The sequence below is a fragment of the Myotis davidii genome, unplaced genomic scaffold (genome assembly GCF_000327345.1).
Source record: "Myotis davidii unplaced genomic scaffold, ASM32734v1 scaffold419, whole genome shotgun sequence".
NCBI lineage: Eukaryota > Metazoa > Chordata > Mammalia > Chiroptera > Vespertilionidae > Myotis > Myotis davidii.
Window position 1 is genome coordinate 5,368,536 of NW_006294998.1, and position 18,772 is coordinate 5,387,307.

Genomic DNA, 18,772 nt, shown 5'->3' on the forward strand with positions numbered 1-18,772 from the left:
TCCAAGTGAAATGGGAAGGGAGTATGAGAAAGGACTGACATGATTTGTGTTAGGTTTTTTGAAAGTACATTTTTATTCCTCCCCACCCCCACCCCCCACCCCGAGAGAAAGGGAAGGGGAGAGAAAGAGAAGCATCCCGGGGAGGAGGCAGCCCATGATGTTTCACTCTCACATGGACGTTTCTGCCTCCAGCCCGGGATCAAACCCACAACCCAGGCATGTGCCCTGACAGGGAATCAAACTGGCCACCTCTTGGTGGATGGGCTGATGCTCAACCAACTGGGCCACACCGGCCAAGGCTTTATTAGGGTTTTTTAAAAATCACTCCTGCCTCTTTGTGGGAAACAGACTGCCAGGAAGGGGGCAGGGAAAAGGCATGATGCAGGTTGAGGCTATTGCAATAGTCTAGGGGAGAGACGACAGTGGCACAGACCAAAGTGGGAAGAGTGAAAATGAAGAGAAATTGCCAAATTTCTGAACAAATGTCAAAGGTAGAGCCTGTAAGATATGCTGGCGAAATGGGGATAGGTTGCAAAATAAAGAACTGAAGGAAAGAGGAAGAGTACACTGCTTTTGGCATAAAAGGGGGAAGAACAGGAAGGCGTGTTTAGGGGGTAAAGCCAAGACTTCGCTTATGGGAAAGCTGCGGTACCCATTGGTGATGACGGGCTGCGGCTGAGTGTGCCAGCGCTGGTGTCTGTGCTGGAGACGCACAGGTGAGAGCTGGAGCACACAGCGGCTTGCCGAGGCACGGGACTCATTTTATCAAGAAGCAAGTGTGTCTTAACTGGCCATCTGGCTGCTCTCGGTCTCAGCTTCCCACTTTCAGAGAAAGGATGACACCTGACCCATGTCTTCACAGTGATATTTAAGGCACAGTGAGAGAGAGACAGACAAGATCTGTACAAGAAATAAAAGCAGAAAGAGCAGTCTAGGCAGAGAAAAAAAAAACAAAGTATGCTCCAGGGACAGTAAGCAGATCATTGGGACTAAGTAGATACTTGTTCCAGGCAAAACAGGAAAAATGCAAAGCTGAGAAAAACAAGAAGTTTTGATTTGAGAATCTGGGGATCTATCAAAAGTTCTATTTCAGTCGTATTTTAAAAATGGACAAATCACATTGCCTAGGGGGAAAAAAGGTGAAAAGGACATCCCCAAAATGACAGGGTAACAATCAGGTCTACATTACACATTATACTAGAAGATGTTAATCAGATTACCCATAATTATCACGAGGCAGAACCTGGCATCAACAAGCAGAGGTTAGGGGTAGTTTACTGGTTCTCTACGAAACCTCTCAAGCACAGACCTAGGGCACAGCAGCACCTTCCTGCAAACGCAGCCTTCGTTCCTCTGTCTCTACTGTGGAAAATCTGGGGGAGTAAGCAAGTGGCACACTGGGATCTCCATGATAAACAAGTCCTTTTTCTCCCTAAGTCTCCTGTCCTCTCCCACAAAATGTGCTGCAGAAACCAGAATTGCTAAACTCAAGGGTGCTGTGAGAATCAAGAGTAAGTGTATGAACGGCCTCTACAAACGGGAAAAGATGCATGCATTAATGTTTTGCTATGGGTAACTGACACATGTCAAACCAACAGTGGGAACTCATTCACATTCTGATTCCGTGTGAACCGTCATATGCAAAGCACACCACCGAAAGGAGAGAAAAAGGGCGCCGGCGTCGTAACCCCTGTCCTGACAGCCCCCCGACACACCTGCATGCGCAGCGCTCACCTGCACTGCATCGAAGGAAAGAGGGCGGTGGCTCGATCATGAACATTCGTTAACATTTCATACTATTTCTTTGTTGAGCTAAGATGTTAGTACCATCTCTTGCTTTGGTTTTCATAAAAAAAACAATGAGACACTCTAAGACAGGGTCGCAGCCTCCTGGGAAAACACACACACCACGGTTTACTTGGCCTGTTTCACTGCTGACAACCCTTGCAAAGTGGTGTTAGTTTTTATGCCTTGATTTCACATTGTTCTGCTTTCCTGAATACCACCAGGATGCAGCACAGCAATCGCAGCCTTTTTCTAGAAAGAGCACTTAAAACCCACTCTTAAAACCCACTCTCTGATTTCCCACGTCAGAAATAAGAAATGGGCTCTCACCGAGTCTGGGAGAAGCACTTCAAGTGTGTTTGCTGACTCTGCAAACTATTTTATAGACCAGCCGCAGATGGGAAAACATTTCAAAGGATCTGAAGAAACACCCGAGTCAAACCAATTTCCTAGCCATGATGGTCGGATTTGGTTAGGGCAGCGGTTTTCAACTGGTGTGCCACAAGAGTTTTTAAAACATTCAATACCTGACTAGTTAGTAAGAGGCACCAACCTCTTTTCCCTTAACCCATCAAATAAAAAATTAAGAAAATGACAACAGCCAACATAACATAGCTATCCAGTGTGCATGTATCAAAATTACACCTATTTTTCGTCAGATCAGCAAAAAACATAGTATGTTTCTTGGTGTGCCGCAGAATTGTATCGATTACTTCATGTGTGCCGTGAGATGAAAACAGGTTAAAAACCCTGGGTTAGAGGAAAAAGCTGTAGTGGACCGTATATTACGATTCCTCCTACTGTTAGGAACGTTTTCTTATATTAATTTAACAATTTCATTTACAGTGATTTGCACTGAAAAATCAGACACACAAACCAGAAAAAATAAACAGAAAACAGCTACGGTGATTTGATGCTATAGCAGGGGTCCTCAAACTTTTTAAACAGGGGCCAGTTCACTGTCCCTCAGACCACTGGAGGGCCGGACTATAGTTTAAAAAAAAACTATGAACAAATTCCTATGCACACTGCACATATCTTATTTTGAAGTAAAAAAACAAAATGGGAACAAATACAATATTTGTATTTGCATGTGGCCCGCGGGCCGTAGTTTGAGGACCCCTGTGCTATAGGATCAGAAACACATCCAGTGCCTTTTAGCAACAGTAGAAACTTAAAGGAGAAATATCCTGAGCAGACTGCTGGGACGGCCCTGGCCTTGGGGAGCGGGCTCCAGGTCAAACAGCAGGTGTCCATGGGTCCACTGAGCCTCTGTTCATAGCCTCAACTCCATCGGGAACTGCCCTTCCCATCTTCCCAGGCCCAGCTCAAATGCTCTTCCACAAAACCATCCCTGCGTTTCCCCCGTGAGAAAGTCATCTCGCTCTCTATGGGTTCCTAAGACGTTGTCTATACTTCTCGCGGAGGACCATCTTATTCTGCTTCATATTTTCTATGCATGTATACGGCTTCTCTCCCCGTTAGTCAGCTCCTGGATGGTGAGGTCTAGGTGCCAGGCACTGTTCTGGATGCCGTGTATTGACTATCTCTACTCCTCACAAGCTGCACGCACAGTAAGGACAGTCGGGGCTCCGTATCTGTGGGTTTCTTATCTGCAGACGGAGCCAGTCCTGGATGGGAAACAGAATTTTTCAAGCGTGGCTGGGAATCCACGGATGCGGAGGGCCAGCTGTACTCAGTGTTCCTCACCATTTTATACATGTGGGACGTGAGCATCGTGGAGTTTTCTCTCAGCTGGGGGGTCCTGGAACCAACCCCCCACCCCCTCCCCGATATGAGGGGCAGCTGTATTAAGCTCCATTTCACAGACAAGGAAACTGAGACGAAGTGAGGTGCATAATTGGTCTGAGGACTGTCAGCTGTTAAATGGAACAGCTGAAATCTGAACCAAGCTCATCACAATTCAAAGACTTTCGCTCTTCCTTTCGCAACATGCTGCCCCCAGTGGTTACAGAAAAATATATTTGGAATGAAGGCAACACTGAAATAGCTCAATAACTAAGAATCAATAAACTTAGTCTCCTTATTTACATTAGCCTCATGTGTCCCTTTTGTACTATACTTTAATAAAAATATTTCTATTATTGATTTCAGCGAGGAAAGGAAAGGGAGAGAGAGAGATAGAAACAACAATGATGAGAAAGAACGATTGATCAGCTGCCTCCTGCACACCCCACACTGAGGAATGAGCCCACACCTGGGCATGTGCCCTGACCGGGAAGCGAACCTATAACCTCCTGGTTCATAGGTCAACACTCAACTTTTATGCGTCACCTGACATAGGGAAGATCACAGTGCAGCCCAACCCTGCAGGGGCCTCCTTCCCACCGGAGTCTGTGTGCCACACAGACACCTGAGGGTGTGCAGAGCCCCAGGACACTACCCCATTGCTGCTCCAGTCATCCCTGTGGCTGTAACAAAGGCATGGGCCCCTAGAAAAAATGCTGAATGATAGCCACTGTCCCAACACCTGCCTTTCTCCAAAGATGCTCAAACATTGGGGGGGGAAGGTGCAGAAAGATGGCCTAACCCAGTGATGGCGAACCTATGACACGCGAACTCATTTTTTTGGTTGATTTTTCTTTGTTAAATGGCATTTAAATATATAAAATAAATATCAAAAATATAAATCTTTGTTTTACTATGGTTGCAAATATCAAAAAATTTCTATATGTGACACGGCACCAGAGTTAAGTTAGGGCTTTTCAAAATGCTGGCACGCCGAGCTCAAAAGGTTCGCCATCACTGCCCTAACCCGTGGTCGGCAAACTCATTAGTCAACAGAGCCAAATATCAACAGTACTTCCTCAAAATAGACTCGCCCAGGCCGAAAACTGACTTCTGCGCATGGGCCACGAAGTTTCAATCGCACTGTACGCGCGCCCGCATGTGGTATTTTGTGGAAGAGCCACACTCAAGGGGCCAAAGAGCCGCATGTGGCTCGCGAGCCCCAGTTTGCCGACCACGGACCTAACCTATGACCAGAAAGGCAAGGTCCTGCAAAGAAAGAGCCAGATACTGACCTATGAGTCTGGGCATCAGGAGTTGAACTTGACTGAGGTCAAGAGAAAATGTCCGAGATCTGTTTATTCCACATCCCACATTCCACCTTCATCAACCACCCAATTCTAAACTAGTTCTTCCTTACGTACTTTCCCAATGAAGAGGCAGCGAGGCACTGTGGGAAAGCACAGAACCTGGTCGTACAGAAAGGGACCTGAGCCTGCGCTGCAAATGGTTAGGCGAGCTGTTCCATCTCCCTAAGCCGCAGCTTTACCAACTATAAAATGAGGGTGGGAACATCAAAGACACAGGTAAAATATTAAATAGTCTTAAGTACTCATATTCCTGTGTGTACACATGAGAGAGACAGAAATGATTAGCATGTGGACTCAATAAATGGGAGCTATTATTATCACTGCTTTATGTTTGGTTTTCCTTTTTTCTTATACAGGCTATATACTGTTTAATAAAAGTCTAGCTCATGATGCTAACTTGATGTCACTTCTAAAAACAACATAATCGCTCATTAACAATAACGCAGGAAAAAGAAATAAAAGCCAATGAAGCACGCAATTATGTTTTAGCCACATGGTCATAAAATGCTACTCACCTGATACAATCTTGAAGTTCAAGCCATTGTTCAAGCAAAATTACTATTTCCTCACAAAGCCAGTTGGGGGCCTTCAATGCCGTCCCTTGGAACACCCGTCCCTGCCTTTTCTCACAGCATAAAAGAACAGTCGGGTGCCCAGAGTGCACGGAGCAGACCCCGGGAGAGCCCTTGAAAACCACTATTCACTGATTTTTATAGCCCAAAGCGAGTTAGATAGTATCTTTGTCTTTCTTTCTTTGTCTTTTGGCTAAATTATATTCTCCTATCAGGTAAGTTCAGTTTTCATCATTTGATCGCTAATTTTATTTAAATCTCAATGTACAATTATACATTTCATCCTGCCCTTTGCTGCGAAACTCAATGTCATTTCTGAAAACAGTGTCTCCCCCAGTGAAATGCAGTATTAAAATGAAATTTTAAATCCTTCTGCTTTCTTTAACGAAGTGAAGAGGAAAACCTATAGAATGAATGGGACCTAGGAGAGGAATCAACCAAGTGGCAAGGGGCACATAGGGACATCCCTATGTGGAGCCTGGGGCAGACCCTATGTGGAATCTGGTTCAGACCAACTTTTGTCAAGATTTCTCACTGAGACAAGAAAACTCAAATACTGAGTAGAACATTGATGATACCTACGAATGTGAGTCACTTTTTTTGGTGTGATAACGTGATGCTGTTTTTTTCAAAGGCTCTCTTATATTTTAGAGATAACTAATGAAATGCAAGTGTCCCAAAACAATGTATGCACGCTTTAACAGCCGATAGCTCAATTTTGAAAGTGAAATGTATTTTAATAAACATTGTCTTTATAATTATTCAACGTGTGTGTATACATTTTTGGGGAGGACACCCTATGTTTACAGCTGAACTAATATGAGGTGTAGGGCCTGCTGCAGATTATTTGGGTTGGGGTGAGGCTAGCAGTAGAGATGAAACAAGACTGGTGGCCAGCTGACCGTCACGGAAGCCAGGGAATGGGTACAGGAGGATTCTTAGACTATTCCCTCTACTTTTGCAAAATTTTACACATGTCCATTTAAAAAACATTAAAAGTGAATAAAACTTCACAAAACCAAAGGAAAAAAGCATTCTCTGTGAATGTCGTTATCAGATCAGAACTAAAACAGTAGCATATGTGCATATGTCTTTACCCTGAAGACCAGCTAAAAGTATTAAATGGCATTCAAATATCTTTCATATGAAAAAACAAAACTTGTAGGTTAAACCAACACTAGCATTATTATTTGGAATTCAAAGTAGATGCGGCTCAAATGTCATGACTCACCTTTTTCAAAGCACAAGCCTTTACTACTTTTTCATATCGTTCCTTTTCATATTTCTTCCCAAATAAAATATTACTCCTCAGAGTTCCTGGAAACACCCAGGGCTGCTGAGCAACATACGCGACCTTTCCATTCACAGTGACCAGCCCCTGGCTCGGGGGCAGTTCCCGCAGCACAGCAGCTAACAGCGAAGACTGAAAGAGATCGCAAACAAACGCATTACAGGCAACACTCAGACAAGCTGCTGCAGGACAGCCTCCCCGCCGCCATGGGGTTTCATCAACCTTATTTATGGCCCTGATAGTGAAAACAGGACAAACCAAAGCCCTGGAAGCTGCAATGAAAAAATTTTAAATACCACTACTGGTCAGTATAAATTAATGGCTGATAAGTGCTATCAATAAAATAAGAGTAGAACAAGCTCACTCTGCCCACAACTTTCCCCCCAAATGAAATGCTCTACTCGCAACGAAGACTAATTAAGGATGTTTAACTTTCTTAACTAACAGAGTGACCGGGTATGATATACATTTCATAGGCCTGATGTTTATTGTTGTCGTCTCAGCAACCAGGTAGCCTTTACTTCACGAAGACTTGTTCCTACAAAGCTATGTGCACATAATACATTCAATGCACCAGAAAGGATTATTTCAAGGACCCTGAAGAGAGTCATGTTTCTGAAGAACAGAAACCCATCGTAAGAGAAATAAACACCCTGTTCCTTTTACAGCTTATGTTTAGATTTCTATATGTTGGGGTTTTTTTCAGAATACACAAGACTAAGTATACATGCACATTTCCTTCAACTGTTACAGCACGCAGACGCGACTTCTGTAAGGTCTGCCTGGACAAAAAGAGGTTCCATTTTCTCAATCGTTCCAGCCTGAATTGCTGTCACTTAGGTAATTTCCTTCACTGAGATGGCCAACTTCCAGGCAGGCAGTTCCCAACTGTGCCACTTGAATGGCCAAGAAGAAAAACATAATGTGCTGTATCCAGATGTATTGGTCCATGCTACCTCCTTGCAAAATGAACATTGCATGGAACACACTTTGAGCAAGGCCATTCTAGGTATACCCAACTCACACTTGTGTTACATATGGCTTTGGGCTCAACCTTGAGATTTTAACACGGGATGTGGCATTGCATCAAGCTGCCCAAGGACATCACAACTCACCTTTCCTGCCCCCACAGGTCCAACCACAGCTAACAGCTCACCGGGTCTGACAGTGAAGGAGAGGTCTTTTAGGGTTGGGGTTTCTGATACCTACAAATGAAAGTTTACAAAAAAGTGTCCATTTCAATAAAGTAAGACACATCGACGAGTTGAGAAAATAGCATAAGAGTCATTGATACGTGCAGATAATCCACATCTTTCTCCTTCCTATTGCCTTTAGGGAGGCCCCTTCTTTTAACATAGTTCCTTGAGGACACTGCTCTAGACATAGAATGTAAGTAGTAGAAAAGACAAGGCACCTTCTCCAAATGGAAACTTCTTGATGCACACTATCGTATTAAAAAGAATAAACTTGATCCTAGCTGGCTTGGCTCAGTGGATAGAGCGTCAGCCTGCGGACTGAAGGGTTCCAGGTTCAATTCCGGTCAAGGGCACATGCCTGGGTTGTGGGCTTGATCCCCAGTAGGGGGCGTGCAGGAGGCAGCCGATCAATGATTCTCTCTCATCATTGATGTTTCTAGCTCTCTTTTCCTCTCCCTTCCTCTCTGAAATCAATAAAGACATATTAAGAAAAGAATATACTTGAACATCCAGTGTGAGAGGTTTTCATCATTTACATTCAGGTTGTCATAACGCTTGGTATTACTCTTATTTCATTCATCCCCACAAGGTGGCAGCATAAGTACACGTCGTGCCTATACTTCACTAATAAACAATTTGAAACCTCCACTAATCTCTCCATCTTCATTTGATAAAGACCAAGTCCATTCATTTCATGAATGACATGCAAGTCAGTGAGACCTTCCCTCACCTACCTGTTGGCTGTCTAGTGGAGCTGGTTAGTCTTTCTCCCACATGTGCTTCATCTTACCTCAGCTTCTCTCCAAACTCCCCAATGTCTGAGCCCATCCCCCACCCAGGGCTCTTTCATTTGTTACACTCCCTAACTACCTCCTAGCAGGGGGCATAATCCATTCCCAGGCAATGCCAACACAATAGAACAGGGTGATCTGTACTACAATGCAAGATGCAAAAAAGCCTGAGAACATAACATGTTCAGGTTCTTGAAAGAATAGAATAGCTCATTTCACAATGTAGCATAGTTTGGTACAAAAGAAATTTGGTCATGGGTCATAGAAAGGGGGTGTTAGCTACCTCAGTGCATTCAATAGAGCACATCTGTATAATGAGTGTTAATGGTGCTTTCTATAAATGCTTAACAATGTATCACGGTGAGGAATACACAGCAGGAGGTAAATCTACTGTATCAAGGCAGGGCGGGTTAGCTGAGGCAGCTTGTGTGAGCTTCCATGGGCCAAGTGCAATGATGTGGTTTTATGTATTAGGGATTTATTTTGCTGGAAATGGCAGACACTAAATTAAAAGCAGGTGACCACGAGGCAGGTGGCACAGGCATGAAAACACAGTCTACAGAGTCTGGACCCCTGGACCACGGAGAAGGGAGAGCCGGCATGGAGGTGGGAAGGAGGGCCGCTCAGGCACCTGTTCACTCTGGGCTCCATTTCTATGCTCGGGCTGCCAACTTCCTGAGAACTGCCATCAACTCCAGCTCAGCCCTTGGAGAGCACAGTCCGAGGCCAGGAGGCAGGAGCGAGAGAAGCTGGTATGGCCACCTGCTTCCAGCACCCTTACCACAGTCACCTCATCTCCGCAGGGCCAGCACCAGTACCACAGCCCTTCACAAAGTAGTCCCTACACGAAACCGCAGCCAGTCTGCGGGTTCTCCTCAAAACTGATGACCCTCTGGTCAATGTCACCTATTCCCTGCGTTCCTATAGCCCTAGCAATGGAATTTGGGTTAGCTTCTTGCCGTTGCTCATCTCAGGGTCACCTCCCCTGCCACCTGTGTAACTAATTCCATGCCTGAAATTCTCTCTCCTGTGGTTTGGGTTCTGTTTTCCTGACTAATCCAGACTGGTACAGAAGGATGTAAACAGAGGACTGTGGAACGAGGGAGAAAGCATTTTAGTTGTGGCTAAAGGCGCTACACCGAGTGTGCAAGTTTGAGAACTTCCTGAGAGTGGTCCCTGGTTTGTTTTTCTTTCCCCATTTGCCTAGATGTCATATATAAACCCGGCATTGGGAAAACCCCTGTGATCCTGCCAGTTCAACCTGTCAGCTTGCCACCCAGTGAAACCCTTAGACTGGGACTCACTGAGCTTACTGTGCCTGCCTGCTGCCTCCTCCCTGCTCTCACTGCCACCAAAGTAGCCGGCACCATCCAGAAGCTTAGACTAGGGGAGCCCCCAGTCTACCCTACAGCAAAGATCCAAATCGTGGCTTCATTCAGCATGTCATAACATGGTCTGCTAACAATCAAGATAAAAAGTGGACACTCTAGCCGAAACCGGTTTGGCTCAGTGGATAGAGCATCGGCTTGCGGACTGAAAGGTCCCAGGTTCAATTCCGGTCAAGGGCATGTACCTGGGTTGCGGACACATCCCCAGTGGGAGATGTGCAGGAGGCAGCTGATCGATGTTTCTCTCTCATTGGTGTTTCTGACTCTCTATCTCTCTCACTTCCTGTCTGTAAAAAATCAATAAAATATATTTTTTTTTAAAAATGGACACTCTAATCCTGTAAATTCGAACATTACAAACTTACATGTTTTTAAGTTCAGAATGTGGTAGTACCTTGAAGGAGATAAAGAGCAACATGTCAAATGCCTTAGGCTGATTTTATACTTCATCTCCGTTCAATGCAAACCGTGCTCCTGATTTTAAGAGTTTTTATAACATACTTTCAGTAAATGAGCAGTCACATCTGATACCATCTGCATAATCCCAAAATTCTCTATTATATCTAAGTCACCCGTTGTCTTTTAGCAGCCACGACCTCGTAATAAAGGATTTGTTACCTTATCCCAAAAAGCAGTAAAATCTTGCACATGCACTATCGTTTTACCGTCTGATGGTAGCTGATAGTCGCACTGTGTTACTTCATCAAGCAACAGAAAGTTCTATAGAAAAGGGAAAAATACAGATGGTTAAAACTGCAGGAACAAAATCACAAACAAAAATAACTGCTTTCCTGGAACTTGAAATATAAAAACTTTACACAGGGTACATGTCATTTTACCAAATGCATTTAAGTGTTAGTTCACATCAGAACATATCCTATAATGTATTGTACAGTTGAACCTTGAAAAACTCAGGTTTGAACTGTGAGGGCCCATGGATTTTTCCAGTAAGTACTGTAAAGGTATTTATTTTCTCATCCTTTTCGTTAAGGCTGCCTATCAACAACAGACTATTAGTAGTTAAATTTAAGGGAGTCAAAAGTTACACATAGGTTTTTCAACTGTGAAAGGGGGTTGGTGCCTCTAACCTCCATGTTGTTCAAGGGTCAATTATATATTTTGGTATAAATTTCATATATCTATATTTTTAGTGCATATAATTATACAATATACTGTAAATTATATTTGTAGTACAGTATTAAATATATAGTATTACATATTATTGTTACATATATTAGTATATATAATCCTATATAATGATCCCATAATAAAAGGGCAATACGCAAATCGAGTGAATGGCAGAACGACCAGTCACTATGATGCACACTGACCACCAGGGGGCAGACACTCAGCGCAGAAGCTGCCCCCTGGTGGTCAGTGCACTCCCACAGGGGGTGCGCTGCTCAGCTACAAGCAGAGCTGACGGCTGGCGAGCACAGCAGCCCACCTCCGCGGCAGCACTAAGGATGTCTGACTGACGACTTAGGCCTGCTCCCCGCGAATGCTGTGCCCTGGGCCTCTAGTGTAATATAAATGATGTATCAGCAATATATATTACAATTCATGGCCTCAAGGTTATCTTGGTAACTTTCTCAACAAGCGTACTAATAACCCTGAAGAGACAATATTGTTATAAACCTGAGCACATTTATAACCTGGGCATTTTTATTGCTTTACTTTTGCATTACTAACAATAAACACAAGAGTTGGTAGGAAATGATTCCATAAATATTTACTGAATCACACCCTGTGCCAAGCACCATTCGACGTGCCAGGAACACAGAGACAAAGGCCATTCCAGGCCTTCAGGGGATCGGGCTGGCGCCGGAGCATGGGCTGGGAGACCAACGGCTGGGACCGTGAATGAAAGCCCCAACTCTGCTGCTTAGCTGTTGCGATCTTGAGCTGGGCCGACACTCAAGTGCACTCTGCTTGCTCCTCATGCACATCAAATCAATATATCACCACTTGTCATTAACCATCACTTACATCACTGTTTCAAAAGTAAAACACACTAAGTGTCTATCTCTTAAAGAATATTTCATGAGCACCTTTTCACAATCACTCGGTCTTTTCTCCTTAGTAAATGCCCTCTCCTCAGCAGCAGGAAAAAAAAAGTCTTCCACCCCTTGCTACTTTCCATGCTTATTAGGAGCTATTCAATACTGTGTAGCTGAATAAAACGGTCCCAATAACCACTGCAAATGTAACGTAATGAGAAAAGCTACATTGGTGCGGAAACTGAATAAACTGAGACCATCACCACCACCAACACCCCCTACCCCCAAAGATATCTCAGAACCTATGGTAGACTGCTGCCTGCCCTCAAAACCTGCTCTCAGGCATCTATGGTAACAAAACCCCGATTTCCAACTGCACATGGCAGTCTAGAAAAGGCCCTCTGTCCCCAGCCTCCCATGCAGATACGGTAGCATGGAACTCAACTCCGACCAGTGGAGAGTGACCACGTCCAGCAACCTTTCTCTACCCCACAGCCTGGGACTTGGAGGCGGCGGCCAGCCTGCTCAAGGTCCCACGCAGGGGAGTAACAAGAAAGAGTCTGGGTCCCTGGCACCAGGAAGGATCCTACCAGACAGGGACTTGCCATGGAGTGAATTCTGTCCTTCCCAAAAGTTATGTTGAAGTTATAGGATGATTATACAGAAGTAATTCATTAAGGGGTGGTCATGCTGGAGTACGGTGGAGCCCCCAAACCCAGTATGACTGGGATCCTTATAAAAAGTGAAGAGAAATGCAGAGACAGACGCACAGGCAGAAAACAGCCACGTGAGAGAGACTGGAGTGACATGTTACAAGCCAAGGAGCACCAAGGGTTGGCCAGCAACCACCAGAAGCTGGGAAAGGCAAGGAAGGGTTTCCTCCTACACTTTACAGCAGGAGTGAGGAACATCCAGCCCGCGAGCCATATAAGGCCAGCAAAATCATTTGGTCTGGCCCTGCCAAGGCATGAGGAGTGAGTTAATTAAATGTTTGAACAAATAGAGCAGGCTGGTTTTTAAGTTGATAATTGCATATGGCCTGCGAATGATGTTATAAATATCCAAATCGCCCTTGGCAGAAAAAAGGTTCCCCACCCCTGCTTTAGATGGATTGTGACCCTGCTGACACCTTGATTTCAGACTTTGAGCCTCCAGAACTCTGAAAGAATGAATTTTTGCTATTTTAAGCCACCCAAGCTTGTGGTACTTTGCTCCTGCAGCCCTAGGAAATGAACACAGAACCTTACAAGGATTTTTGCCTGAAAGGAATGGCAAGTCCCCTGTGTGAGCAGCTTTAACATGGGTGTTCCAGAACCCACAGGCAAACCTAATCCCAACCGGCATAGGAGGCAACAGAAATCAGCACGTGAATAAGTCACCTGTTATGCTGAAAACTGTGAACACCCTTATTCTTGTCATTCCGAAAAGCTCCCAATGTGACGCCCTACTTCAAAAGAGCCGCTGGTAAACACTGGAATGAAAGTTTCTCTGTAGGAAAAGGAAAATGCGTTTCTCTGCGTTCCTCTCGAAGACCCAGCAAGTGTGAGGCACGATCAGCTCATTCAGTCCTTCACTCACCCACCCACCCAGACCCGCTGAGAACCTACTCAAGACACCGCTATTCCTACTTGCCCAAGCCCAGGTCTAGGCAGGGAGGCTGGATGCACACTGTGGTCCGAGGACACCCCTGCAGGCTTTAGACCCACTGCTTGACTTCTCTCTGCACACCCCCATTCCCTAATCAACCAACTACCAACTCTTACCTATCCTGCCACAATGCCCCACTCTCTCCAATCCTCCATTCCTCTGGAAACAGCACTAATTCCAGGATTTCACTCACTACCAATCGTTGAAAACACTGGCATAACTTCTTTGGCCGTCTCCCTAGACTTCCCCCAGCACTCTCCAACACCACTCCCTACTGACCCCCTTACAACTCCTCTGAGAATGTGCAACATGCTTACAACCTTTTAGGGAGCCATCCCCACCTAAGTCCACACTCCCAAAGTGGCCTCAGCCTCGATCCTACCCACCCTTCTGAGTCAATCTCAAATACTAACCCTCCTAGAAAGCAAAATAGCATGCAACCCCGCCTCCCACTGGCACTGCCCTCCCTGCCTCGGAATCCCCACAGGGACTTTAAATCTGGAAAAGGGTAGAGACTATAATATCACACACTTGACAACCACAGTCTCAATGCCACCCAATGCCAAGCCTCACACAGAGTCAGCATATCACAGTATCTGCTGGAGGATTGAACAGACTATATAGTTGGTTCAAGTGAGTCAATCCATTGAGTGCATGGCTACAGCCTCAATGCAGTTAACATGCAACAAGCGGAGGTGATGTGTTATAAATCTCACCTACACAGAATAAAATCTGACTTTAGCGTAAGTGTATGACCATCACATAAAATTCAACAGTCAGTGTGTGCACTAGAACAGAAATTTCCTACTTTAAAAGATAAGAAAAACTATGTACGAAGTGAGGAAGTAAATCGACTGAGCCCCTCCAGAAAGAGGCCTGAGTGGAGAAAGAAGCCACAATCGTCCAGCTTGTCAGGGAGCCAGCAGTGCTGGGTGGATTCTCTAGCACTCGCGCTGATGAAAAAGCTGAAGTTAAACTCCCATTTGAGCCACGAAGTGCATACCCAGGACGGGTCATGCGGCAAAGTATCAGACGCTGGAAACTGAGCCCAAAAGATTGACTTCGGAGTGGGTGGTAGGCAAAAACCTAAGCCGCTTTGGGAACAATATAACCTCAGAGACAAATGTTACTTCTTGCAGAAGCCGCTGAAGACGCTCAGGGCTTTGAAGTTAAGACAAGATCTTTTATAATCCTACTAGAGGCCCAACGCACGAAATTCCTGCAAGAGTAGGCCTTCCTTCCCCTGGCTGTCAGCACCAGCTTCCCTCTGGCATCCGGGACCTGGGCTTCCCTCCAGCTGCCAGCAGGCACACAGGACCCAGCCTTCCCTCACAGCCCCGGCTTCATCCGGAAGGTCGTCGGGCTGTCCAGTCTAATCAGCTTTTATTATTATAGATTGGACTCATTTTATGCCAATTTAAAACTTTGATTCCACAGAAACAGGAAACCTTTGGAGGTCTCCGGAGGAAGGCTAAATGATTACAACAACACTTAAGGAAACAATCCACATGCCAGAAGATGCTAAGAAGGCAACGTTACAAGACTTAAGAAACCAGGGTTCTGGGAGAATCCCAGTTCTCCTCCTTACAAGCTCTGTGGGGATGGGCACACTATTTCACCTGTAAAGTGGGTACCCTACTGCTCATCTCCTTCAACATTGTTGGGATTAAATGAGATGGTGAAAAAGGGCTTCAGGAGTGTCTGCACCACAGGCAGCACATGTAGCAGCAGCACGAACATGGTATGCATCAAAGCCACCACCTGGGGAAGTTACAGTGCACACTTTAAGAGGAAGCTACGTAAAAGAAACTGTATTGAATTGCATAGGCCACCCCTTAACGAAGTTGCTACAAACACCTGTCAGGGAAGGAAAAAAGAAACACGGGGGACCAGAACTGACCCTGTAGGACCGATCTGTTTTATGGTTAATGCTCTTCTTTTGTTTAACAGTATAGAAATTTAATCATAAAAAATATCAGCTTTTATGGCAAGAACTTCTCCCTATTAGAGAGCCCAATGCTATCTGACTTGACTAAAGATCTATTAGTGGGCATCCACTGCTGTGGAGACGCAAGGACAAAATCAAGTGGATTTCTGGTCAAGCCCAGACACTCAGGTTCCTGCCCTGGCACAGAGCCAATGCATCTTCATTTTAGACGTATTCATACATACAAATTCTTCGTCACCCACTGGGTCCTGGGCCTTAACCTGGTGAGGTGAATTAGTTGCCCCCAGCAATGTAGGGACAGCTAGTTAGGAAAAGACAACAGTGGCTATGGTGGGGGTAAAACTAAATTTGAATGGCAGAGGCTGGGGCAGGAAGAAAAGGCGGAGAAGGGGACAGGGACCACAAGGCGAGGTCCAAAAGGTGGACTGAGAAATCAGAGGCAAAGCAGCGAAGAGGAAAGGATCGATTTTTAAGTGAGGTGGAAGCCATTCTTCCGGTCCAAGGGGCAGAGGCCTTCCAGCAACTCTTTCCTTCCCAGCCCAGAGACGAATCCCATGTACTCCAGGACTGTGTGCAGAGCCAATGCACCTTCATTCTGGTTAGCACGGGAGGTAAACTCGGTTTCCCTCTCCTGCAGTTATGACTTGGACATCAAGGGTCCTGTGCTGCTATGCTAACGCTGCCCATAAATCATCAGAGACACTTCTGTTATTCTACCTGAGAAAATGGGGAAGAGTATGTACAACATTTTGGAATGACTGCAGATTTGGCACTGAAGTAAAAGGAGGCGTGATTTTACTTAAGACCCGCTGACAACTTTAAAAAGCTACGTGTCAACAAACCTGGACCCTTCTGATGGTGACCAAGGCCTCTGACACCTTCTCGATGGCCGAGGGGAAGAAGAGAGTGACGGTCAAGCGCACGGCCCCGTAGAGCGTCACCGCCACGAACACGCGGCTGGCTGTGATCGTGTTGCCAAGGAGCACATAGGCAGTGAAGGTCACGAAAACGATGATTTTGCTTGCCACGAAGAATGATGCCAGATTCATTCCTCTGAGGTAGGAACTTCTCAAAATTTTGGAAATTTCCTTCCTAGGTAAGAGTAGGATATGTTTTAAGGGGAAGCATCGACAGCCAACTCATGAAATGAATTCAAGTGTCTTTTGCAGGTGGCCCCTTTCTAAGGAGTGGACATACTTGACAATAACCATTCTACAGTTCCAACCCCGGGGCCAGCTCCCACCGAGAGCTGCACACTCCATACCCACTCGCTCATCCAACCACATGCAGGGTCAGGGTGCACTTAAACACTTTGGGTCAATCAGACTGCGTTTGAACATTCATTCGTGAACACAGGTCGTGTTCCAGGCACCTCGCTGATGACCCAGAGATGCAGCCTGTCCCTTCCAGGAGCAAAGGAACTCATTGGAAGACGGAATAAGCAACCAAAAACTTGTGAGACACCAAGATATTAGGCAAAAGTGGCCAGCACAGGCTGGGGGGGGGCAGGGGGGGGGAGGAGAGGACAGAGAAGAGGCCTCTAACTGGGACCCGGGGACCCATGAACCAGTGGAGTCGGGGTGAGGCACACGCACAGAACCTGAGAAGCAGAGCCTGAGTTGGTCGGGGAAGAATCACAACGGGAATGCTTTGGGCTTTTGAGAAATATGAAAAATGTGGTGGATATGTACAAAAACGTACCTCCTCAAATCGGTAATGAGGTCTGCAAATGGCTTTTCCCAAGCATACATTTTTATTATTCTTATGCCAGTTATAACTTCATTCATGGTTCTGATCCTGACATCTGTGAACGCTGCAGTCTTACTCCTAAGGGGACAGATGTGAGAGATGAGCCACAGTGACCACTGCCAACTTCCCTCATCAGCAGAGGGCACTGCAGAGACCAGGGATCCAATGATTCCCTACAGCTCTTTTGCACTGAGAACAGGGGCACGTCCTACTCAAAACACAAAGGGGGAAAGGCTTCAACTAGGAAGTCAACAATTCATTCCAGTTCAAGAAGTAACTTGGGAGGGCTTGTGATACCTGCTGAGGAAGATGGGAGAAATGAGTCAGATACAACCTGTCTGCTCAAGGAGGTCACGGTTGGGTTGGGAAGGAAGAAAAGCACCCAATTCTCCCAGCAGGTGTGAGTCAGTGGTTGAGTGTCAACCCACGAGCCAGAAAGTCACAGTTCAATTGCTGCTCAGGGTACATGCTGGGGTTGTTGGCTCGATTCCCAGTAGGGGGCATGCAGGAGGCAGCTGATCACTGGTGCTCTCTCATCATTGATGTTTCTGCCTCTCCCTCCCACTTCCTTCCTCTCTGAAGTCAATAAAAACAGATTAAAAGAAAAGAAAAGCACCTGAATCTAACAAGAACACAATTGACTATACTGTAATAAATTAGGAATGAAGTGCTGGGGAGCAGAAAAGAGAGGGCTTGTTAATTTACTGGGAAAGGAAAGAGCAAAAAAGCTTCATTATTCTGGTAGCATTACAACAGTCCTTGAAGGATCCGGAACATTTCTTCATGGCAAAGAAGGGAAAGAAAATTCCAAGTACAGAAAAGTACCAGGTTTCGAGGCACAAAGGAAAGAACTCAATGTGGTTCAAACAAGGTATCTCCATCCCCCTGACAACCTTGGCAATGACTCATTTCCAACCCTTGGATCTGCTTCATGGCTAATTCATCACCATTAGGCTCGTCATCACCGGTTACTTTTCAATCACATACAGTTAGGACTGTGGGACATTATGAAGACATAATTAAGATCCAGCTCCTTGGGGAGCTTATAACTAATGGAAACAGTGAATTGTTACCAAAGCAACAGACGCTGCAAATGGCTAAAACAAAAGCATAACAAAAGTATATGCAGCTAGAACTGGGCCTATAAGATATCTAAATGTATTACTAGTTAGTAATTTTTAAATAACTTTGATGCATGTAAATTCTACTAAAGTACGCCCTACTTATTGAGGATTGGTCCCCAAAATGATGGTAAGAGGGGCCAGCAAATGCCTTCCCCATTCCTG

General features: G+C 45.4%; 1 protein-coding gene across 1 annotated transcript in view; it reads right to left on the bottom strand.

The window, feature by feature from the left end:
- The window catches only part of ABCC4 (ATP binding cassette subfamily C member 4), a 196,266-nt gene that overhangs the window by 145,600 nt on the left and 31,894 nt on the right, over nucleotides 1-18,772 (bottom strand). Inside the window, exons 6-10 of the mRNA XM_015567729.1 lie at nucleotides 17,439-17,564; nucleotides 16,580-16,829; nucleotides 10,761-10,862; nucleotides 7,883-7,972; nucleotides 6,708-6,899 (exon numbers count right to left, since the gene is read on the bottom strand). Coding sequence (XP_015423215.1) covers nucleotides 6,708-6,899; nucleotides 7,883-7,972; nucleotides 10,761-10,862; nucleotides 16,580-16,829; nucleotides 17,439-17,564 — 760 coding nt within the window. The remainder of the gene's footprint in view (nucleotides 1-6,707; nucleotides 6,900-7,882; nucleotides 7,973-10,760; nucleotides 10,863-16,579; nucleotides 16,830-17,438; nucleotides 17,565-18,772) is intronic.